Below are 24782 nucleotides of genomic sequence, written 5' to 3'. Positions count from 1 at the left end.
TCGTGGGCCGCGGGCCGCAAAAGAAATGATTGTAACTAAGATTTATTTCAAGCTCTTTACTGTCACAACACCGACTTACCGGGGGTAATATCCCAGACCAGCCGGGCCCGTTTCGCGCTAAGTACAAGCTCGTTGGATAAAAGTCCATTATTGAATGGGGACCAGTTCCTCCGAAGGCGAGGGCGATTATTTAATGCCATGGAGTCGAGTGTTAAATTGGAATAGATTGCCCAGTGAACTTTCTCTCTTTCTTCTCCCCACTCCTCCTTTCTTCTTCTATCTCCTTTCATTCAGTCATCTTCTGTTTTGTCTATTCACTTTGTTTCACTCTCGTTTTCTTACTTCATCCTTCTTCTTTGTACGCTCGATTCTCGATTCGTAATTAAGGTTCAATAGTTAGTGTCAAAATTTGGATTCAATCCTACCAGCAATTGATATTGTGTCTTTAAGATCGTATCAAAACCAAGGAGTAAAAATTGCTTCATTCAAGGGATGAGATCGAATTCCAGGATTCGGAGAGAGGGAGAGAAAGAGAGCGGAGAGAAATTTGTGCCGGTGTAAGTAGATGTAGTTACCAGGGACGAAGGAATTTGCCGGGAAGTAGCTTGAAATTATCACTAATTTCCGGGTAATCTTTCGCCGGTTAGTTGGAAAGTTTTGTAATAGTTCGAAAGTTAGGCTGTTCGTCGACGTCGAAGGTATCGGCACTTTGTCCAAGAGACACCATGGATGCTGGAAGTTGCTTCGATGTTAAGACACGCTGGATCGAAGAAACATTCTTCTTACGAGGACGATGAAATTTCAAGGTTCCGCTCGTGATATCTTAACGAGATCCTTCTCAATTAACAATGTTATTTATCGGTAATTTCACACTCAACAAAAGAATGTTTTATTAAATTAGTATTCTTAAAAAATGAAGGTAGCTTTAATAAGCTGTAGAAGCGCTTTTATAATGGACATATCTTAAGTTGTTTCCCTTGTTATTTATAGCTACCCCGATACAATCGTCACGAAAATTGTTCAACAACTTGTTCTAATTTGCTTCCGACCCTCGTGAAAGCCGTACACCTTGAAACGACGCTAAAATCCTTCAATCTTTTCCTGAAAAAACGATCTCCAACCACGATGGACCGGGGACAGGAAAATCGTGGTCGAAGTAGGCTGCGCTACCCTCGTTCCTCGATTCGATCATAAAATTGCATTAAAAGGCACTCTGGCTGGGCGACTCGATTTTCTGGCACAAATGACAGAGGCTCGGGCATCGTTCTTCGCCTGTCGCCGCTATTAGCTCTGTTAATTTTCAATTACCTGTCGCGCCAAACGGTATTTGCAAGCCGTGGTCTATCTCGAACGACCGGCTGCAACAATTTGCGGGGCTAATATGTATCATCGGTGGGAAAAAAGAACGAAAAGTAAAATGATTCGTTGACAGTTCATGAAATATTGTTTGATAATTCAAGTAAATTAACCCGCCGTCCATTAAGAAAAATTATAAAATTAAAAACAAAAACATTAAATGTGTAAATCAGGTCCAATGGACCCGTTTGGTAGACTGAGGGTAAGTCTTTAAGTCTTGATTAAAACATAATCTCCCTTATTACGTGGTAATTGGTGCCATTAATTTCCTGATAATTATTGTAATAGGGGTATTATAATAATAGGCTAACAAGTATTGGCCGCACGCGAAACACGCAAACGCAACGGCAGCAAAACCGTCTCTCACGACAAGAAATAATTCTTCTAGCCTCGATCAAGGAGAATTCTCTCACGGTGACTGGCAATCGCGACAGTTTCCCAAAGAGACACGACGTCGGCGTCGTTGCTCGAGAACAAGCCGGAAGCGTCTCGTCAGCGTTTGTTCATTATCGAAGTTTGTTAGCGGAAAAGTGTGCGTCGACGGGAAATCGAGATAAACGTCGTTTCCCTCGCCCTTTCGTCCATTCGTCCCTCGAAATTTCCACACCCCCGTATTATCGCGACGCCGGCGACACGACAGCCGACAAACCAACAAGGGTTAACCCAATTATTTAGCTGCCGAACTCGTTGTCTGGGGGGTGAAGAAACGATTCGCTGCGGAGTGTTTGTACGAAAAAACTAGCCAGAACTATTTTATTGGTTCTATCTAAATTAAATGCATTCACTAGTGATATAACATAATTATTAGAAAAACAAAGAGGTAAGAACGTGGTAAATCAGGAAGGGGTTAAAGATGAATGGCGAGAATAGTCGTGAATCTTTATAAGGGTTAGATAAAAGCTCAGATCCTCGACCCATGCTATCTGTTAGCAAACTATCTCAATCCAACCGCCAAATGGGCAGTAAACTCTTATGAGCTAGGGTAGTAAATTCAGAAAGAATCGCAAGGGGTAGAAAGAGTGTCCTCAGTGATAATGTTTTCGAGATATTCCTTCGATAGAAACGGTCTATCCTCCGTTTCAGTGCAAATAAATTAAGGTTCAAGTGAAATTTTCTCTAGATTGTCAAACTTTCTCGTTGAAAGTTTCAACCCTTCCTTCGTTAATTCCTCTGTTTATTCTCAGCGAACCCCATAAGGTCCCGCGATCTTCCTTGAGTTATGCGCCCTAGGGAGTTGTATTTATTTAAACAATAATTTCGAGGGATCTGGATGGCACTTAAGTGTCCAGTGAAAGACGTGTATCAAGAGATCGAAGCAGCGCTAATACAAGTACCTATGTAATTAACCCAAGGTATCTGTATTCAATGTTTCAAGAAAATATTCAGGAGCGCACATGCGCCAAGATGTACGAGGACCAGGTGTGTTGCCTGGTGAATTCACTTTATATGGACACGTGGGTCCAGGCCCGACAATTATCGATTGACCGTCCCTAAGAAATGTCGAAGCGTCTCTCTCCGTCGTTCCATCGGTGGTAAGGCGTTCCGACGAACGTAATAACTTTAGGGATTTCCCGGAAGAGCCATCCCGACGTTTACGATAATCAGTCGCCGTATATTGGGTAACGAAAGCCCTCTGAGGAAGGTTTCGTTGCATGTAATCATCTGTGGCGGGCCCTGGAATCGCCGATAAACCGACGTCACTTCGATTTCTTTAACGAGACGCCGCGATAAATTAACCGAGTCGTTTCGGTCGTTTTTAAAAGCGGAATCGCAATTCCTTATCCCTGGCCCGGTAGAGCTAGACCTACTTACCGAATCGGGGCTGAACGAGGCCGAAAGCCGGCCGGATTTTAATAGTCCCGACCGTTTGTTATCCTTTTATGCATTCGTTATCGATCCGCATTAACGAGGAAACTCGAGAGGGCCCGGCAAAGGAGAAAAAGAATAATAAGAGGATGCGAAAGGTTGGCATGGGGTTTCGTAGCTTGGAAATTTCAGGCTACCATGGCCAGCCTCGGACCATGCCGGCAGGCCGGTTATGAAGTTGGAAGCTGCAGCTTCGCAGCTGGCGCCACATGGCCCCTCTCTCTCGCTGCTACTGCTGGCTGCTCAACTTTCCTCATTTGCCATAATCTATGACCCCCCATTAAGAGGACGGGGCCTAGAGCCGGGCTTACTAAGGACCAGGTAACACGGATCCGTGCAAGATGTCTCCGGTAACAACGAAGAAATTAGCGGAAACTCGAATTGCGTGGCCTCCGGTTGCAATCGGCACTTCCACGGCAAAGATAACGCCGACCACGAGGGTTGGGAGATGCTCGCCTCCGCTCTGATGTCGTGACGCGAGTGTTCTCGATGGTCTTCGATCGCGTTTCAATTACTCTTCTTACATTTTCTTTTTTCTTTTTTTTTTTTTTTTAGGGAACTTTAACCCGCTGTTCCTCTTGGGTTTATGTAGAGGTATCAGAGTTCAAAATCGAAATGACCTAAGTTTATGGTTAAGGGTAGTTCAGAATGAAACAGAGAGATTTAAAGGTAGTTCTCAGAAATGGAAAAGGGGAATTTCATTTGCCAGATGACTGCACCGTCGATTGAGTTAGCCAGACTATCGGCAGATTCTCTTTTCTTTTGATGTTCGAAAATCTATGTTATCTACATTTCCAGATCTCAGATTCAATTCATTCTCTTCATGTAAGTTTGATTTTCTAGCACACCCATCTGTCATGCATAAGCATTTATAATTCACTTGCAAAGAACGTTTTTTTTTTTACTAGAATGTAATTAAATTTGAAAAATATAAAATAATCGAGGAATAAAATCCGCTATTGGGAGGAATGGTCGTGTTACGGGACGTTTGAAAGATTCCCCCTTTAGAAACGAAGGTTTCGTTCGCTTACCACCGATGCAAGCTATAAATCTCGGTCGACTTGCCGGTGAAATTGCACGCTTTACATCTCCTCGCGGGTAAGTGGAAATTGGTTCTTCCATTCCGACATCCCTGAAACTACCAACTTTAATCTTGCGCCAAAATCGATGTGGTCTTTGCCATCCCGATAGCGAGCAAAAGGAGGCGGAAGGGGGGGCATTTCTACATTGATTTACTTCGCGAGCGACAGGTTTATTACTTCGATGTGTACAAACGCACCTGCATGAATAAAATCCGCTTCGTACGACTCCGGTCGGGATTGATTCGAATTCTCGCGGAGAAATCAAGCGTTCCGACGGGAACGGGGAATGTATAACATTCCGAGATCACGAGATTGGATTCTTCTTCTTCGTACGCTTTCCTTTTATCCCGCGCGGGGAACAAATTCACTCAAAAGTCAGCACCCGTTTACGACCGAGACGCTGATTATTGCAAGTGCTCTTCAAAATTTGATTTGTCCGCATAAATTGCAAGCACAAACATGGCGGATAAAATACATGTTTATCGTTGCACGAGGGAAAATTGCATTACAGGCGAAGTAGAAATTCTTCTATCGAACTTAGAATTTGTTTGAAAAAATCGTAATGCGTGCTACATAGATTTTTATTCGATGGTCGCTTGCACGGGTCTCCTCGAGACTTCGACTCTCCGGAACCTTCTCCTCCCCGTAGAAACCCTTATTAACCATATTAACCCTTGTTTCCCGTCCACCCTTAATTGAAAGAATCTGTTATACAAAATCCCATAGAAATCGGGGGCTAATGGGCGTATCGGAATTCACGGCATATGGCGCGTCTCGTGGTGTCCAGTGATGGGAACGCGAGTGGAAGCAAGTCGGCAAGTCGAAGAAGAGGGACGATCGTGATGGAGAGTAGGTAGAAGCACGGTACATGGCCTTTGTACGGGTGCTTAGAAGCGTGAAGGCTCGCATAGACATTATTACATTATCCGTGTAAATGTGAGGCAGCGAGTGTGCGTCTCTTATGTTGACCGCACTCACCGGGAAATAACTTCCATGAACCACACCTTGGTAATCGACGTGCTTCATAGAAGCATAAACGATACCCGAGGGTACGTGCATCGTGTCGGTGAAATTCAGAAGCTTCTTAATCGAATACTTTTTAAAAAATGTTGCATAATACTTGGACATGCTGGTGCAAGGGTGGAGGAATCGATACACAATTCGTATGGTAGGTACATGGTAATCATTGGGTTAAACGATTATTTTGCAAATTAAGAGCAGCTCAACCAAACAGTTGTAATGTAATCTCTCCAGCGACGATGCCAAATGAAAATGGAGCATATCGACAGGCAAAAGGTACGCTTGGCCGCGAACGAAGCGATAAATGCCCGGAGGAATTGTAAAATATGGTTTACGACGGTGCTGCAATGCAGGTCCCCGAGGTGGAAGAGGATTCACCTTCTTCTTCTTCTTCTTCGACCGATCGATAGGTCGGATCGACTGACGGCAGCCGTCTCGATTCTCTGAGGAAACGGATTTCAGGGGGATGAGAAGGGTGGGACGAAATTCGAAATCTCCTCGGGCAGATTGCCTCGGAGCGCAAAGTTCTCTTTAACTCCTTGCCGCACAAAGAACTGCGTTTGCCCGACGAAAGTGTCGCGATGAAAAGTCGCGAAAATGTCTAGAATCAACGTGTTGCAGGGCAATCGACGCGTGCTTCGAGCGACCGGCTTTCAACCAGCTCCCGATTCCTCGAGGCGTTTCAACAGGCTCGGACTAATTGTAAGAATCGTTTATCGAAACTATGAGCTTCGGTTTAGAACGCATATTAACTTCTTTCATTTTGTGTTTCAGCCGTCACGGTCAATGGCTGCCAGTGTCGTATCGCCGTGGTTCGCGAGACTGTCCCTGACGGTGACATGTGGCCAGGAGAAAAATAGAAAATTTCTCGACTCATCCGTGTGCAAAGAGAGAGAGGAAGAGGACGCCGATCACTCAGAAAGCCGAATGAAATTGGCATTTCAATTGGACAAGACAAAAATTGCAGTACTATCGTCCCGACGGGGCGACGTACGGCAGTTAAATCGCAGTATCGTACCGACGCGTCAGTCGACGACAACATCGATCGTTTTCGACGTGGAGTCACGACAGATTGTCGGCCAATTTCGCGGAGACGCGTATGAATTACTGATAGACCGCTGACAGTCGATCCTCACCGATTCTAATTCGTTCTGCTTGTTTTCAAGAAGTCATAACCGAATGTTTATGGACCAGTTCAGGGTATGGTTAATGAATACAGTTGTTAATTAAAAAGGTAAGAAATATAACTTTATTTATCTTTTGTATAATACATCAACTTGTCTCCGTGCGAATTCGGTTGTGATTTGTTGATCTAAGTTACAAAGAAATCTTAGTGTCTCTTCGTTTCGTCGTCGAGTAACTCTAAAACGAGATCCGTGCACAAAGAGCGTCATGGCACGCCTGTGTGCCCGAGCCTCATTTAAATAACAGATAATTGCCAGTCCTGTTAATTGAAGCGCCGCGGGGATCGTCGGTTGGAAGGGAGAGGCTAGAGAAGAGTTAGCCAAGATTTTGCACCGGTACACCACCCTCTCGTTTCCGTCTTCCGTTCCTTTCTCTCTCTCTCTCTCGTTACCTGTGTCTCCTTTCCTATCCGAGAGTTAACGCGAGACCCGATTTCCCGTCTGCCGAGCTACTGCAACAAATAAATCGCTTTTGTCATTTGCACGCCACCCTCCACCCCCTTGTATTTCACCCCTTTTCAGCCAGCCAACTGTTAGCGACGGTTACAGACTCGTCGATAGAACGGTAAAAAGTTGAGCAGTTTCGCAGCAAATCACGGCGCAGAGTTAATCTGGCTAATGGCGATGTTCGTTGCGCAGAAATTCGAAACGTATCGTTATCTTAGAATTCCTTGCCCTTCGCTCCGGTTCCCTCCCGTTCCCTTGTTTCCTATCCGGTCCTGCGTCGAAGGACAAAACAGGGGAGGATCTCGTTTAAATAACGGATAATTGGAAGTCTCCTTAATTGAAGCTGTGCGCGGCGGAACAGTTAGCCGCGTTCCTCGTGACACGCCTTGCACCCGTTTCCTCCTTTAACCAGACGAATCCCGTTGTTAACGTCAACCACAAATCTGTGCGAGAAAGCCCGGCTAAGAAGATGGAACATTGTTTGGCGAAAGAATTTCGAGAGCACCAGGTTCACTCTTTTGTAAGTTGAAAAGAATTATTGGTAGTTCGATCTTTGTGTCTGATTATACGTCCTGCTTTATCCCTTAATTGTGATTGTATTAGGTCGTCATTTGTTAATCAAAACGTACTATAAAAATCTATGGATTTTATAAATTTAGGAATGAACAGTACCTGAATTTCACTTCGTAAATATTCATCCATGGAAGGGGTAAAATTCTGATAGGTAATAGGACCAACGAAAAAGGAAACAAAAGTGTAAGGAAAGTAGTGCATAGAGCAGGTTATCCTTTCCAGTCTCTGACGGCGCCAGCGTTTCCATCGGTTTCCTCTCGGCGTCGTCGACGTCGATGTCCTTATACCCTTTTTCCTCGGCCAGCATCGTCAACCGAACAAATCAACCCCCTACCGTCGTCTTGGAGCAGAAGAGGGTTGACAGCATAAACCTGGCTCCGGGAAGCACGACTCCGACAGCAGTTCCCGAACGCATGAATTTTTAATAAAATCACCCACGGAAGACGTCACCCCTTACAGGAGATACCTTTTCGCTGCGGCTTCAAACCGCCCCCGCTTCTCTTAACCGAGACTAACCTGTCTTTCCCTTTTTGTCTAGCCGTCTCGTTCCTATAACATATCCGCGAAAACTTCTTCAACCGTGTGCGACTTCCGTTTTCTTTCGATTTAATAGTCGGGATCCTCGACACGCGTAAATAGTACGGATTGAAAACTCGTCCGGCCTGAATCTATCCACCGAGGGGTGGAAATCGTCCGTCGCTTTAGGGGAATGTTCTGGATGATACTTGGAGTGGAATCCACGTTGGAATACCTCGGTAACCTCGTCTAACCTCGCTGATCTCCCCTTGCACACTTAGCGACCCTTGTCTTGGCTGGTCGAGGATGATCGATTCTGTTAGCGTTCGGTGTTACTGCTGACATCGCGTTATCGCGGTTGGACATCTGTCGAAGTCGAACATTTTGTGTTTCCGATTGTTTTGAAAATTTTTCATATCGTAATTTGCTAATCAATCGAGTGATAATTAATTTTAAATATCCTGCGTAACCATCTTACATGCCAATATTTCAAATATACATTAAACAATAATTTTTCTGTATGTCAACAGGCTTCCACCATTTGTCTAGCAGTTTACTGTCGCCATGAATCCTCGGTAACCGGAAACCGTGAAAAACTACCCAGACGAAATGAGAAACGAACGAGTATCGTCGCGTTGCAACATCCAGTCATCGATCCTCCACGCATCCTCGAGGCACAATGGAGAGACTACGCAATAAATTCCGGCTAAAAAAGGATCGGGAGGTAGGGTGGTCGATTGAAACGGAGTAATAGAGGAAAGAGTGGGTATTGTCGAAAACTTAGGCATCCACGTTCGTCCCATATGGCATCGAAATGACGCACCAGGGAGAGAACTGTCGAGGCAGGCGCCGCGTTGCGCGGCGAACTTCGCCGTCTGCGAATTCACGTTTCTCTAAACCCCCTCTTCCCTTCTTCCATCCCTCTTCCCTCTTAACCCTCGACTCGTGACGTGCAGCATTGTGCGACACGCATTGCCCTCTTCTCGCTATTAACGCGCTCGTTCAGTCACGAGTGGGCCGTCGTTCCTTTTGAATGATTGAGAGCTAAGACAACGCGACAGATTTCGCGAGTGAAGGACTCGAAGGATTGGTCCTCGTGCAACTCGCTTCAACTCGCTCTAACGAGACTCTTTCGTTGATAAATCCTCGTGATGGGACTTGAAACTGCAATAGTGTTATTCAATCGTATTTTAACGCACAGGACGTGTGGATATATTGTTCATTCTTTAGTGGCTATTCAACACCTTTACCTATTTTAATTATTTAAAATTCTATTATCTATAATTATTGCCCAAATCCTTAATTTTGGTCTAATCCTTGAACAATAGAGACTGTGTTAATGGAAACCTAAGATGCAAATAGTATGAATTGCGAATTTAAATTAAAATTGAGGTTCTCTCCATGGTCCGTCGTTCGAGGGTTAAAAGAGGTAATAATCGTCAGTGACGAGCACTAAATATAGCTTGAACTTAGATCAACTGGTGACGATTAAAAAGTCCATTTCCTTAAGAATTAACTTGAACCATTAGGCGAGATTGACGGATAGTTTCTTATTATTTCTTTTCCTCTTCTTTCGCTGAACTAAAACGAAGAAGAGAATAAAGGAACAGAAGAGTTGCGCTACGAGTCCGCTCTGCTCACTCGACGATTCATGGACTCAGCGCGATCTCATCTTAAAGATTACATCTGAGCGGACTGTAACGAACTGGGGATCTCTTTTTCCTGCTGCTCGCGACTGTTCCTCCATTCCTGCTACCCTTTACGATATCGTTCAGCCCGCCCCCGTGTTTTCTCCCCAGGAAGAAAGGGAACTTCGAACTGCTCTTTGATGACGATGCGTCGCCGACTCCGTGCCCGTAGCTTTATTTTATAGGCGTCTTCTTGCCGATCCAAATATTGATTGAGATTCGCGAAACTTGCCGAAAGGACCATCCCCCTCGAATCGCTGAAACGAAATCTATTCGAGGCAGGGTGGCCTCCCGCTTGGTATTCCAACAACGTTCCAAGTGGTTCATCCGCGATCGTGGATTTGTTCGAGCCGAATGCTATTCTATCGGGGATAGAGACCAAAAGCTCGTTGTCAGGAAAACAATGATCTTTATCTTATATATAATTTAGTTTCCTTGTTATCGAAAGGGGGATAGGAACGCAGCTATGTGAACGATGCGTTTGTGAATCTCTGAGTCTGCTGCAATCAGAATCAAAGATTTAAAGCCATTTAGTTTTTAAGAAAATAAAAATTATTGGTCCGTGATTTTGTAAGATTCAACTCCTCTGTTTAAAGATTAAGAATCATCAGAATAGTGTTCTAGTGACTTTAAGAAAATGACCCACTTCGAATGCCATTCAAGGCATTGGATTACAAGCGAAATGTTACCAAGTAAGTGACAATGATTTCGGTGAGACATAAGGGAATCGTGTCAATTATATTCGACGTGTACGTACTACTTTCTTGTTCGTTGCAGAGATGATGCTCGCCAATCAGAATCGTTCGAAAGCGAAGGACCTGAAGGTGCTTCCAATTACACGAAACGTCACGGTTGAGTCAAGAGATCGGGGTCACGTCATTCCAAGCAGATTTCTCTCTTCTCGCTGCACCCGCGTTTGGTTCACGCTACTTCTCCATTTTTCTCCTAGTTCGTGTCACTGATCGCCTTATCTAAACTGGTTTTAGCCGAGTGCACGAGCGATACCGTAAAATTGAAGAGTGTGTAATTCGAATTACTGCTAGATTCGATTTGCCATAAACGATACAATGGGTATTAGAACTGTTAAACGAAATGTAATGAAAAATTTAGTTAATAAACGAGCAGAAGAACGCGAGTGATCCTCGAGAAAGCGTTTCATAACGATTTTAAAGCAGGTGAACCAGTTAATTTCTGAACGCTCCGAACCGTCAAACGCGATTACGTTGCAACCCCCTGCTTTTCTCACCCTCCTTCCCCGTTTTTCCTTCTCACAGCCGAATATTCTAGCAAGATAAAAACTGAATGCTCCTCCACGGGGCCTGGATGTCAAAGATACGGGCCATAATTGGGAGGACTATTCAGTTCTAAATCGTGGAACACACACGGCTCTGTGATTGACGCGCGTTGTACTTTTTGCAGCCGATAAAAAGCATTGTTAACGATGCAGCAATTTCATGGATAAATTAACGAGCGCTGTAGCATACGAACACGGCTCAATGGAAGGATATTTTCCATCGCGAAAGAGAAAATTTGAATTTCCTGCGTTCCTCGGAGTTTCGGCTTTATTTCGAGCATAATTACTCCAACGCGTTTGCTAGCAGAATAGGGAAAAGTATTTGTGAAAAGAAATCAAGTAGGAGATAATCGAGGCTATTATAATAGTAATTAGGAATTCGTATATCAAACAATGAGCTTCCCATTTCTGGTTAATATTTTGTACGTGCAACAAATTTTAGATTAAGTAGGCATAATTTAAGCTCCACTTTTAAAAATTGTATTTTAAGAAGGAAAGAAGGAATTGTGGTTTCATTGTCAAATTCAGAGATTCGAAGCTTGCGAATGAAGGGACAATGATATTTTGAAATCGTATTGCGGTCTGTGTTCGGTCGTTTGCGTAATTATAACCGAATAAGCCAATAACACTTGGAATAATAACGATCGGGAATTAAAATTTGAAAACCAATTTATTCGTTGTGGCTTGAAATTATTACCGCGTTAATTGAAGGACTAATGAATTCTGTACGATCACAATTACATTTCGTTGCCCATGATTGCTGACTGGACTCGTTTATTTGTCAAATTGCACCCCGATATTGTCTGGCGAACAGCGAGGAGCCTGGTTAAACAGTAAGTATTTATCAACTGGGCGCGATAAGTTTCTGTTTAAACAAAGTAGTTGCTTTACGATTCATAAGAATCATTTTAATATGAATAATGTGGAAGAAATATAAAATATAGAAACTAGAATAAAATGAAATATTTTTCACACTAGTTACACACTGAAAAACAAATGAATGTTGAAGTTACGTAGTTTTGTAGTGTTGATATATCAATGTAGTTCGATTTAACTTCTGCAAAAGTATGTCTTCGACGTTTTCCGTGTTTGTGATTGGTAAGGAAAGGTGCGTAAAAAGGTGCGGAGAAATTGCATTCGGCGTATCGAGTTTGATTCATAGTTGGCGCGAGCAAATCCGAAAAATTACTTGCCATGGCTCGTATTTCGTGGCCAAGTTCCGTGAAAGTTGTAACCAAGTTGTAAATGGTCTGTCGTAGGAAAAGTTCGAGGTGGTTGGTAATGTAACGAATGCAATTTCGTTTTACACCGACAAAGTAGCCCGTAAGTCAAGAAATTGCTTGCTACTTCCAAGCAGTTTCTCGATCTTATCCCAAGGATATTTAAAATATGAAATTTAGTTACGTTTATCAAGTGCGTAAACCATTTAAAAAATAATAACGCCATTGTCAGACAATAAATCACTACACTGAAGCATACTTTCAGGCACACAAAATTATTGATTTTATTTTAATATTTTCAAACTATTCGAAGGAAAAAGATGTAAAATACCAGTTTTAACTAGAGAAACCTATGTGATGAAAAGTTATGCGTAGTCTTACATCTCTGCACCCTTTACATTTCGATTGTACATCCTTTACACCTCTGCATCACTTACATCCCTGCATTTTTTTCATCCCCACATTCTTTTCATAACTTCATTCCTTTCGTTCTACATTTCTTTCATCCCTACATTCTTTTCATTCCTATATTCTTTTCATCCCTTCATTCTTATGATCCCTCCATTCTTTTCATCCCTACATTCTTTCCATCCCTACATTCTTTCCATCCCTACATTCTTTCCATCCCTACATTCTTTTTATCCCTACATTCTTTCCATCCCTACATTCTTTTCGTCCCTACATTCTTTCCATCCCTACATTCTTTTCGTCCCTACATTCCTTTCATCCCTACATTCTTTTCATCCCTACATCCTTTTCATCCCTACATCCTTTTCATCCCTACATTCCCTACATCTCCACATCTCTTATATCTCTGTATCCCTTACATCCCTGCATTCTTCACGTATTTGCAACATTTTTATGCAAAATCGTGCAAAATTTAGTTCCCTTTTTCGCCACCAGAGGGCGCTGATTCGACCTCGAGATTTTAGTTCACATTTTTGCCGCTAGAGGGCCAAAAATTGAGCATGATTTAGTTCCTTTTTCCAAAACCAGATGGCGCTGATTCAACATCGAGATTTTAGTTCGAATTTTTGCCGCTAGGGGGCGCTATTTTTTCGAAATTTTTGCAAAAATCTCGAAAAAATAGCGCCCCCTAGCGGCAAAAATTCGAACTAAAATCTCGATGTTGAATCAGCGCCATCTGGTTTTGGAAAAAGGAACTAAATCATGCTCAATTTTTGGCCCTCTAGCGGCAAAAATGTGAACTAAAATCTCGAGGTCGAATCAGCGCCCTCTGGTGGCGAAAAAGGGAACTAAATTTTGAACAATTTTGGCGAAAAAGTACTTACCTTTACTTACCTTTACTCGAAGCAGTCTTTGTAATATATTTATTATAAGGTTTGCAGGGATACAGGGATGAAAGGGATGTAGGTATGAAAAGAATGTGGGGATGAAATGAATGTAGGGATGAAAAGAATGTAGGGATGAAATGAATGTAGGGATGAAAAGAATGTAGGGATGAAATGAATGTAGGGATGAAATGAATGTAGGGATGAAATGAATGTAGGGATGAGAAGAATGTGGGGATGAAATGAATATAGGGATGAAAAGAATGTAGGGATGAAATGAATGTTGGGATGAAAAGAATATAGGGATGAAATGAATGTAGGGATGAAAAGAATGTATGGATGAAAAGAATTTAGGGATGAAATGAATGCAGTGATGTAAGGGGTGCAGAGATCTAACTAAACGAGGGATGTAAAAGATGCCGCAGGGGTCCTGGGCTGGGGCCCAGGTCTCCACTGCACGCGGCCCGAGGAGTGCCGGCATCGGGTGTGGCCCCCGATGTCGGCGGAGTTTGGCGCATGATGGAGGGTGAAAGGGCCCTCCCTTAACCTCCAGTGCCGGCCACCGTGGTGGTTTTAGTGGGTAAAAATCCCACACTACCTCCGGCCCCTCCCCAGGGGGGCTGGAGGTGTCTTTCTGAAGATTTCCACCACGTTAAAAAAAAAAAAAAAAAAAAAAAAACGGACGAACGGGATGCAGAGATGCGATGGCTGCAGAGATACAAAGAAGTTAGGGATGTAAAGGATGCAGACATATAGCAAAACCTGGGTAAGTACGAGAAAAGATTGACTGAATAAGTGCAATTTTGCCATCATTTTCTCTAGAGGGACGGCGAGCTTTATCGGGGGTGTACAATGATCCGTAAATGAATATACACGTGTGTGGTTACGCGAATCGACTGAAATCCCAGACGAAAAACGCTTCAGCGTGGGTGAGCGTTCCAGACGACATCGAATGGTGAAGGGTAACACGAAGGATTAAGAGCAGCCGGCAAACACGACGCTTAGCAAATATTGAACTGCAAGGTTGGCCTGGTGTGGTCTTTAAAAATAACAGACTTTCCTGAAAGCTCGACGGACACGTGCACTGACGAGACACTCGAGAACAAGAGAAGAAGACAGGCAGGAACGTTGTCCCAAAGTAACGTTCTTTTCGCCCTTTTCCTGAACACTACCTACGGAACACGTGTTACGATACCACGACACGGTATGTTTGCTTTCTGAAACGAAATAAAGGAAATCGCGTTGGTCCACGTAACAAAAATTGACAACTCATTGGCCTCGAAGATCGTGTTTGACGCTTTTCTGTCGGATAAACACGGTGACTTCGTTGCGTGTTGAGAATCAAGAATATTCTTCGGGTCCACCAGCGAAACGTTATCGAAGCAGCGTGTTTTTTGAGAAAATAACGACGGCGACGCCGGTGGCATCGTGGAATGCAAATTCAGTAACAGCTAATTCCGCTCTGTTGAAACTTTGGACGCGCAAGGTGTGCTCGCGAGTTTGCCTAGGTAGTAAAAACTTGCGCAAACTTGTATGTTAATAGTTTACGTTTCGGCTGCTGGATTTGCACTGGCAGCTGTTTCAACGCGCGATTTGTACGGATTCGGAAAATCTCCTATGTGCTGTCAGAAACAAGAATTTCCTCTCTTCGTCGCTCATTAATCACGTTGTTCAAATATTTTTCTGATAGATCGTTTTGCAAAAAGCCTGGTTAACGGTCAAAGCGGACTGGAAAACGTTTGAACGAGCGACGTCAAAGAAACTCGAGTTTCAAACAATCGAACGTGAACAAAAAATTCCGATAACAGTTCTTCAGCGAGCACAGAGGATGTGCATCGAAAGTGAGGAAGATTTTAGATAATCAATTTCTGGCTCGTCTGATAAAATATATTTCTCAACATTTTCATAAATGCGTCCCATCGAAACCAAAGTATGTTCTGTAGGTAAGAATTTAAGACAGATTATATACTTAATTACATGCATTGCTAATATATATTTATTTTTAATACAAGAAAAGTAAATTAACATACACAGTATCGAGCAAAGTAGGTTTCTTAAGAAAAATGACGATAAAAATAATGGTGGTTCTACATGAAGTAAGAAAAACGAGAGATTTTCTTTGTACTCTGAAGCTTTGTGGATCTACGAAACTTCTGACAGGTTTGTAGAGTTCAGGATTTATCAGATAACATAGGCTAAGGTCTACTTGTGTCAGATCTCCCTCTGGTTCGGTGATTCGTCTCGAATTCCACAAATACGAAGTGATCTGGATCAAATTCCATATAGATGCAGAAGGTCTCTGTATCGAGTAACGTTGGTCAAGCCTTGTCTTCGTTGAATTTCCAACAGGATCACCTGAAAATTGTACATTTCTATAATAAAATATTTGACTAATAAAGCAATGATATCATAAATCTAATTATTCTTGTAATTTCCAATTCAACAACGCATAATCCACTGATCATTCAAGATAAACGTTGTTCGTTTGAGTAAATGCGATTCATCTACCTTGCAAATACGTCCATTTATGCTATCTGTTCAGAGTTATACAAGCGCCAAAGTGTCTATTTTAACCGCCCTGTTACAGCTATATACCCCTGAAGGGAGCGAAAGGAACGTGTAATTTATGCGTGCATTGGAACGCAAAGTCGCAATTAAGGGTGGCGTGCAAACGATAAAGGCATTGTTCACGCGTAGATTGCAATTACCACGGTTGCGAGGAAAAAAAAAAAGGAAAGAAGAAAAGGGAAAAATGAACTCGCAGGGTGGCGCGAACGTGTACAGCTTTATTCGACGTTCAAGTTGCGACCCTTTCGCAGCTAGCTAGCGTATCATCGGAATGAAGACGAATCTGAACCGCTCCATTTAAATGCGCGCGCTAATTGCGTGTACGCGCAAGGCGTAAACGGCCATTCAGGAAGGGTAACGCTCTCAACGAGCGCTTGAAACGTTCATTATGCGTACTTGTTCCGCGACGTTGTTAATTAGATGCTCCAACGTCGAACGAAGCCGCGTTTCTTGCGACGATCGCGATGATATTTCACCAAATGACAGCCTGTTACCGCGTCTAGCGAACTTCTGAATGTATCCGGATACGCTTTGAAATATTGTAACTATCTTTCATCGACGGAAATAACTGTATGTAATTAATTGAGAACCGACGCGTTGAATAAAGCTAGCGATCATTTAGCTTTCATTAAGCGAAGAAACTCTCTGTTTAAATGAACGTGATAAATAAATTGTGGTATTGTTGGGTTCGATAATAGACCTCTTGGGCGCTTCTCAATTGGTCGGCACTCTTGCACGAGAGTGCCTTTCAAAATACTTAAGATTCATTTGAAATAAAAATAAGAAGAAAGGAAAAAATATCAGTATATTTCTGACACGATCGATTCACCCTCCTCGCGTCTGACGGTAGAGTTGGAACTTCTATAACGAGTGTCGAGAATTGCCGACGAGCAATTGTGATCGTGGAATATCGTTTTCCGGGAAACAATTCAGACTAGAATTCGTGGACGCAGAGACGTCGTCGACGACGAGTAGATCGCGGAAACTGAACCTAACGTACCGTGTTCGCTTTTACAGGGCGACAGGTTTTTTTCACCCCCCGGCCACACGCGTATTCGTTTATTTGCTATTTGTGTTTCAACCCCCCGCTACAACTGAGCGGGTTCTGTAATTTTTATCATTCCCGTTACCGTGTCTCGGCTTCGATCCAGTGTTCCTTGCCATCGATGCGTTAAAATAACCGAGAGGGGCTTGAACGGTTCGTTGGATACGATATTTTAAATTTCCTGACAGTTTTGCGGTAGGAAAAAGTTGTTACGAAATCAAGAATGATAGAGGGGTTGGAAATTTCAGATGCAACTAGTTGGGGGTTGGATACAAATAAATTGTAGTTGAAGTTTAGGGGTTATCTATAGTGCATTGCAATCTTTAAAATTTTCTACCAATATCTGCTTGAAATTTTTAAAGTACAATTCTAGACTACTTTTTTGTCACGTAACTGTACGCGTGAAAGGTCTACTCACTTCGCGTGTCTCCAGCAATTTTTCCCTTCCGCAAAGGCCAGCTTTCTCGCAATTCCCTCCTCCTCTCGACGCCTCTTCCCTTTTCACGAAGGGTCGTCGATATTAGCAGCGACGTTGCTGGTGGATCGAGCAGCCCTACCAACGAATCCTCCTCACTCATCAAGATTCCGCATTTAAGCTCGTAAAGTCAACACGCGGAGAGGGTGCTGGAAGCCTGTACACGCAGAATCGTCATCAGAGTCATGGTGCACGCGCACGCGCTCGAATTCACGCTGGAAAAGCGTGATCGAGCAACTGTTCCCGATATTAAAGGATACCATTCACTCGCCGCCTCTTAATACCACGCTTCGGGGTAAAAATTTGCATCGAAAGCGGTCGCCTTCCTCGCCGCGAGAAAGAAAGGGGGATGGAGAATCCGATAGGGGGAGAGAAAATGAAAGCAATTGGAATCGAAGCTACTCCTTCTGTCGTACACGAAGAAACCTCGATTGCGAATCAGCAATAATGCGAATAATGCGAATAATGCGAATAATGCGCGTGTGAACTACTGTAGAATTATTTCTTTCAACATTATTAATAAAGATCTCTTTAACGTTACCAATATTGTTTTTCATTTTAACCCATTGATCCCTTTCCTACTAGTTTGACTGCACTGTTTGATAAGTAGTGCTCCTATCCAGTTCACTAAATTTAAATAAAAAAAATTTTACCGCACGTTCCATTTCTTTTGAAGTTTGGTTCACCAAAGAAGTATTTTTATTCAACTATCAGGTATCAGAATCTGCTTGCACACGTTGCTTGCTCTGACAAGCGTGACCGTCAGCTAAAACTTTTCATGGAATTAGGGTAAGACCGGCTTACAAACTGAGATAGCTTAGAAACTTCTAAGAGGATCCAAAGAATAATTGTGCCTTCTATTTCATTCGTAACGCGCCACGTTAAACGAGCAACATACCTCGTGATCTCGCATACTGCGATGCGGTAGATTTTTGGTAAATAATCTAAGAAATCGCTCGTCAACTCGTTTCACCCAGAAACGGTGGTGCAAGTTAGTTTACTGGCGGATGTTTCGAAGCACCGGAAATGGCGGCCGATCCCGACGGTCGTCGGTCGGCCAGCAGGACGTTTCAACAGCAGGAGGAAGTTACCTCGTGGAAATCCAATTTTCTGTTCGACGGTGCATTTTATAATCTTCAATGGAGAATGGAAGGAGAAGACTGTGATTACGGAAACGCAACGATGGCCGGACGGTAGCAGGCTGGCCAGATTAATTCGGAGGTCGTTCAATTTTCCAGCAAAAAGAGGAGAAAGAAGAAGAGAAGGAAGAAGAAGAAGGTTATCCAGGACGCGGCAAGTGGAAACGCGGCCAAAGAAAATGAGCCTGGATAGGCTCTTAACAATGAATAATGTTTGCGAAAGAAATTGCGGCGAATTTTTGAAATAAGTTTAATTAGCTTCGCCGTCAGAGGCGTCGTACCGTTCACGATTCTTCGGGAAAATAGAGGGCCAGGGGTCAGGATGGTATAATTGAAAAAAATTTTCGGGATTAAGGAACCATTGTCCCCACTGACGAACTTGAATAGCAGCTTTTGCCACCGGCTGGCTAAAGGATATTATATAGCCACTGTACGGGAAGGACTAAACTGGCTTCATCACAAAGGATTATTAATTGACTTCTGTCTCGTATCAGAGGGTCCCAGACGTTCCGAGGATCCTTAATTATCCTTGAAAACGGAAGATCTTTACTGTCTGAGATTACACTGCTGTCCTGTCGACCCGGTTTATCCCCTGAATGGTAACGATATTCATAACAGGTTACATCGTTTCAATGATGCTCTATCTTGCTAGGGGATGTTGAAGAAAATTTTTTTACAAGGGTTCTCCAATTTTTTTTAGACATAAATGATTTTTATAAAAAAGATGATACGAACCAAGTTTAATTACACCGTGCTTCTGCTTCTGTTCGATTGAAAGATTGTCGAAGGAATCGCAATCTTTCCTCCACGATAGAGGCATTTCCGTGATGGGCGATTTTTTTTTTTTACTTCGGGAGTCATTGTTTCCTGGCAATAATCAAGAACGTCCCGGAAAAGAAACGGGGTGGAGGTCCATTCATTTCAATCCCCATCGGAATATTCTTTGAAACGAGGAATGACGGCCAGTATCGTTGGGATAAATTGGCAGGGGACGTCTTGCTTATTCCACGATGACACACAGAGCGGCACAATGAACGTATCCACTCTTTGCCGCGAGGATTTTCTACTAAAAGACATCCCTGGTTTCATCGTCCCTGTCTGTTTGTACAGGGAGCCTCATAAATATCGGTCGAATCAGCGAACGCGCGTGGAAAACAGAGCGTTTCTTCCCTTTACGACACAAAAGCGACGCATTTTTATTGGCTTGGAGAGAAAAGTGCAATGTCGTGTCGTGTATGAAATACAAGGTGGAAAAGAGAGCTAATGAGAATCTAACAGTGGAAGTTCTATCTTTAAAATTTGCAAGAATATCTATATTTTTAGAATAAATTGCTTGACCATTTTTATAACGATTAGCAAGTTCAGTTTTTTTTTGGGGATCAGAAATATTTTATTATAACATTCTTTACGCGCCAGTATAAACACAATTTCCAACAAAAGCGAGCAAGTCTCGCTAACCCTCGCGCATATCCTCGCCCCACTTTATATGCATGCGAGTTCCTTCCTCCGACTCATCCCACGGGAGAGTTGCAAGGCACACAGCAATTTCTATCGGATCTACAAGTTGTATCCTTCCGCGTAACGGCTTTAATTTCAATCGAAACAAAATGTCTCTACTGTAGTGTATTGACGAGCGTCTGCAAGTTCGAGCGTTCAAAATTGTAAAAAAGAATTCTAAAGTTAACGATCACCAGTCTAATTTTCATAATAATTTGACATCCATGTCGGAATGAAGTAGTTTTTCAGCTAAAACACGTGACATTTAACACACTCACGAATATCCTGTCGTGACAACGGCCAATTCTTTAACATTATCGCCAACGATAAAAATAATACGGCACAACCGGCCAGAGGTACGAAACCGAAAGGTGGTACCTTTTTGTCTCGCCTCCGAGTATAAATAAAAGTAATCTGGAGTACGGCCATAAAACATAGGTTTAATGCAATTTGTGGTTGAACAGGATCGAGACAGATTAGAAGAATAATGCCTTCTGTCGGTCGTACAACTTTCTTAAGACGTTCTCCCTTTTTATCGTTTTTTTTTTACCTTCTCCCCGTCATCTCCTTTCCTGCTTTTGCCGTTTCTCGCGCGAGAATGATTGTTATTTATAGCAAAGGTGCGATGAATTTATTAACAACTGGCACGTGAATGCATGCCTCACACGGGCCCTGCCCCCTCTTTCGTTAATGGCGAATGAGTATGAAACTTCTTAATGAGAAAGTACGTCTTTATAGAGCAATATAACGCGCCACATGCGCCAGAAATATTGTTGCACCTGATGCTTTCGACGCTGCTAGAAACGCGACGAGTTACGACGAAGCAGCAATTATCCACGGAGTCGACTAATTCGGCATTCGGGGGGACATCGAAATGGAAGTTCGAATCGTTAAAGGATCTAACGACGTCGCGTCATGGGAATCTATGAAATTTTAATTAAAGAGTTTGGGGTTTAATGAAAAATAGTTGCACCCATACTAATGATAATGATGTGGGCTAACTTACTCTAAGGGTAAAGTTTGTCTATTTTTTTCTTTTAAAATTTCAAGCATCAACTACTGAAATAGAAGGGATTGCGATTTAGCGAACAATAACAGTACACCATCACGGCATATTCCAATTTTTCTGTAAACTGCAATTGACGTGCCTCTGGACAATTACGGGGCGAACAAAGAGTCCTATTTGTATCCTAAGCAATAGAGGAGTACGAAAGATCAGGGAACGCGTTAAAGCCCGGACAAAGGGTATAATAATGATAAAAAATTGTTCAGATTATCGGTAACGAGATTCTGTGAAAACGTAGGCGATCTAGCGTCTCGATTCCGTGACGAATTTACATCCGCTCGAGTTGGCCGGCCACGTAAAACGCGTCAAGTATGATTAACATCCACCTGGCACGCGTTTTCCTTGTAAAACCGACAAAAAAACAGCGCACACGTATACGCGTGTGGAGGAAGAAAAAAAAAATGTGGGACGCTTAAAGAGGCCAACGCGATGGGAAAAACGCGTAGACGGTGGACGATGCTAACGCGCGATACACCTTGGAACAATTTCATTAACGTCGAGTTGAAAGTTTTAATAACGCGCCACGAGCTTCGCGGTCTCTTTTATTGCGATACTTCCGGCGAAGGTGCTCATTCTTCTTCGCGAATGCAACCCCGGACTTTATCTCTTTCGCGTTTGTCCCCGCTATTGGACCTCCGCTCGAGGAAAGCTTAATCCATGACCGCTATGAAATTAATATTGGACTTTTATGAACGTTTTAATCGTCCGAATGAGATGGTTAGTCTTTACAATAGCTACGAAAAATACCAGAGCAACGGTGCTCCTTCCGTTTTGCGTTGAGAAATACCAAGGGGAACTACCCAAGTGTTACACTCACTTATTAATGAAACTTTGCCAGCTTGTAGAGCTCGTCGAGCTGAACACGTCTATACCCCCTTTTGGGGGCAGACGGCTAATTGTTTAAAAGATATTAATAATTAAAGTTAGTTACTACTTACATTGAGAAGTATGACAAACTCACACATACAACTCGCAATTTAGAGATCCACGGTTCAAATCCTTGGTTCCCAATATATATATATTTTATTAATGATAATTTGTCCCTTTGTGAATAACTATTGCATAAAAATTATCATAAAAAAAAAAAATTGATATGGATAATTTTTAAATCAATTTGTCCCATATTCCGGAAACAATTAAAATTCGATAAAGGTTTGATCGGGGTCGTGATCTCTGCTAGAACAGTGCCGATTAGTTTGCATAGCGCAAACGTATATCCCATGCAAATTGAGAATTTAATATCCTCCAGGAATAATATGTCATAAACATTTAATTAAGCCTCGACCGGTTTGCGTAACGTAATAAATATAGTGTTATCATGCTTGTAGGTTTATTAAACGCGGAACGGTGTATGGTCACCGTTTAATAGTTTATCATCGGCATTATTCTACCGTTTCATGAACATACAATTACGATTCAATCAATTATTAGATCCACCAGAAAGTCTGTGTGTGCTTTTCGAGCACGTACATAAACACACGACTATTTTACTGCACATTATTGTGATGAATACTTATCCCTGCAGTACGTTATTAATTTTCACTTAGGATTCAATTTGTTAGCAAGACTAATGAGCGATAAATGAGTATTAGAAGTAATTAAACATTAACGAAGGCTCAGTTGGCTGGTGATGGACTAGGAATGTACTTTGATCACGAATGTACTTTGTAAAAAAAAAAAAAAGAGGGAAAAGCAATTTCACGAAAATGAACACGTCGTCATTTTCTGTTTGTCCGATCACTTTATCGCGAGCCCGCGTTTAACTTCACCGACCTGCGAAATTATCTTACCGCTGAAACTCCGTTTCCGCGCGCATCCCGGTCCCCGCCACCGCGAAGCTGTATACGTTTTACAAAGAAAGTTCCTCTCTCGTTGCACTCCCAGGTGGATGAAGCTTCAATGAAATTCCACCTTGGCCGTGCAACGGTGCACAAAGTAAAATTACACGAAGCGTCGAACACACGCGAGCACTTAATTCTCTGGCTTCGCTTGTAACACGATCTTCGCGCTCTACCCTATAGACCAGTTACATTGTGGCAACGTAGATTTTCACGTTGGAACGGGGAAACCCGAACCGTCCATTACCAGCTCTTACACGCACCAGTCTACTTCGAAAATTTGTAAGGACTTATATATCGAAGAGGTTCCTGCGCCTTGCATATCAATGAGGAGACGACAAATTTTTTCATCACACAATGTTCGATAAAATCAGGACACATGTTTTTGATAATAATTCATTAATAAAATAAATTGCTAAATTGCAAAAATTGGACTTTAAAATTTCAATCACCGATGATTAGAGTTCCAATAAAAAAAACAATTATCCTGAATTTTTAACTCTTCGCAATTCATATAAAAAAGCCAACGACATTTCCATCAAAATTGCCATATCCATAAAAATTTGACAGTTTAATCCCAGTTGGAACCTCCTACTCGACAATAATTGCCCCTAGGAACATAGGTCACGCTGTTCGTACAATTTTCAGATAACTAGGCCAATTAGTCGGTCGAATGGGCGGGAAATAATAAACCATCCAATTGTTCCGATTCGCAGACGTCAATGACGAACGAGAATCGGGGAGTTTCGGTCCGATATTCCAGGTAACCGACTGGTCGTGTTTTCCTCGCGATTGCAAATCGTTCTGGCGAATGTGTCGCTTTGATCTGCCGCGTTTCCAACCTGCAGAGTAATTAAAGCAGCCAACAGAATTAGCCTGAAATTCGGGACGTACCTCGTGGCCCGAGGCCAGCCGGTCTAATTGACCTATTTTCGCGGTAATAGATCATCAGCCAGGGTTGGGATATCCATTACACGCTGCGAGACGGAAAGAACAGCTACCGCGAAATCTCGGCTAACTCCGCGATAAGCTCGTTATGAATGCGCTGCATCGTTGATTTTCTATTAACCACGTTGTTTAATTTCCAGTTAATTGTTTCGTTAACGGTTACCGTCCGATACGCCAGCTTTTGGCCCTTCGTGAATTTTTCATCCACCCAATATCTCATGAATTATTTCCAATATGAACGATCGCTGCTTCAGATACGATAACGTACGCAAATTTGTTCGATCATGATGGAAATTTCTAAAAAAGGGATATAAATTTAGATGGACCTAACGTTAAAATAAATACAAGACGGTGACACGTCATTCATACGGTATTTCCATTTACAGAGTCGACGCTCTATTTTACGGTCAGGGGACAACATTTACGCGGAAACGGTTCGCTGAGTCAAGCGGGTCGACTCGTTAATGACGCTTAATAAACCGAGAATACGCTCGTTTTGTCGTGCTGGTTCGTAGATGGTCGCAAGCCGCAACGGTATATTGCAACGAGCGTAGATTTCGTCGCTGTGGAATCGTTGAAATTTATTAAAACCGTCGTCGAGACGGCGATCCTCTTAGCCGAAACGAGATATTGTCTCGGATTGCGGGGGTATCCTTGCGCTCTCCGCT

General features: G+C 42.7%; 2 protein-coding genes across 10 annotated transcripts in view; one reads left to right on the top strand and one right to left on the bottom strand.

Annotated features, from left to right (window-relative positions):
* Positions 1-10878, top strand: part of LOC123988399 — an 82958-nt gene extending 72080 nt beyond the window's left edge. For 2 of the 9 annotated variants that reach the window (XR_006830001.1, XR_006830002.1), the window contains exons 2-6: positions 5946-6026; positions 6099-7475; positions 8575-8768; positions 10329-10424; positions 10510-10878. Coding sequence is in view for 1 of the 9 variants with exons in the window: in XM_046288389.1 (XP_046144345.1) it covers positions 5431-5472; positions 5559-5600; positions 5946-6026; positions 6099-6446 (513 nt within the window). In the remaining 8 variants the exon portion in view is untranslated. The other 7 variants (XR_006830000.1, XR_006829999.1, XR_006829997.1 and 4 more) reach the window with 7 other exon arrangements.
* Positions 10879-15602: 4724 nt separating this feature from the next.
* The window catches only part of LOC114874872, a 175403-nt gene continuing 166223 nt past the window's right edge, over positions 15603-24782 (bottom strand). Inside the window, exon 7 of the mRNA XM_029184573.2 lies at positions 15603-15893. The gene's annotated coding sequence lies outside the window, so the exon portion shown is untranslated. The remainder of the gene's footprint in view (positions 15894-24782) is intronic.

Source organism: Osmia bicornis, chromosome 13 (genome assembly GCF_907164935.1).
Source record: "Osmia bicornis bicornis chromosome 13, iOsmBic2.1, whole genome shotgun sequence".
NCBI lineage: Eukaryota > Metazoa > Arthropoda > Insecta > Hymenoptera > Megachilidae > Osmia > Osmia bicornis.
Note: the sequence above shows the minus strand (reverse complement) of the source record. Positions and strands in the feature narration are given on the sequence as shown.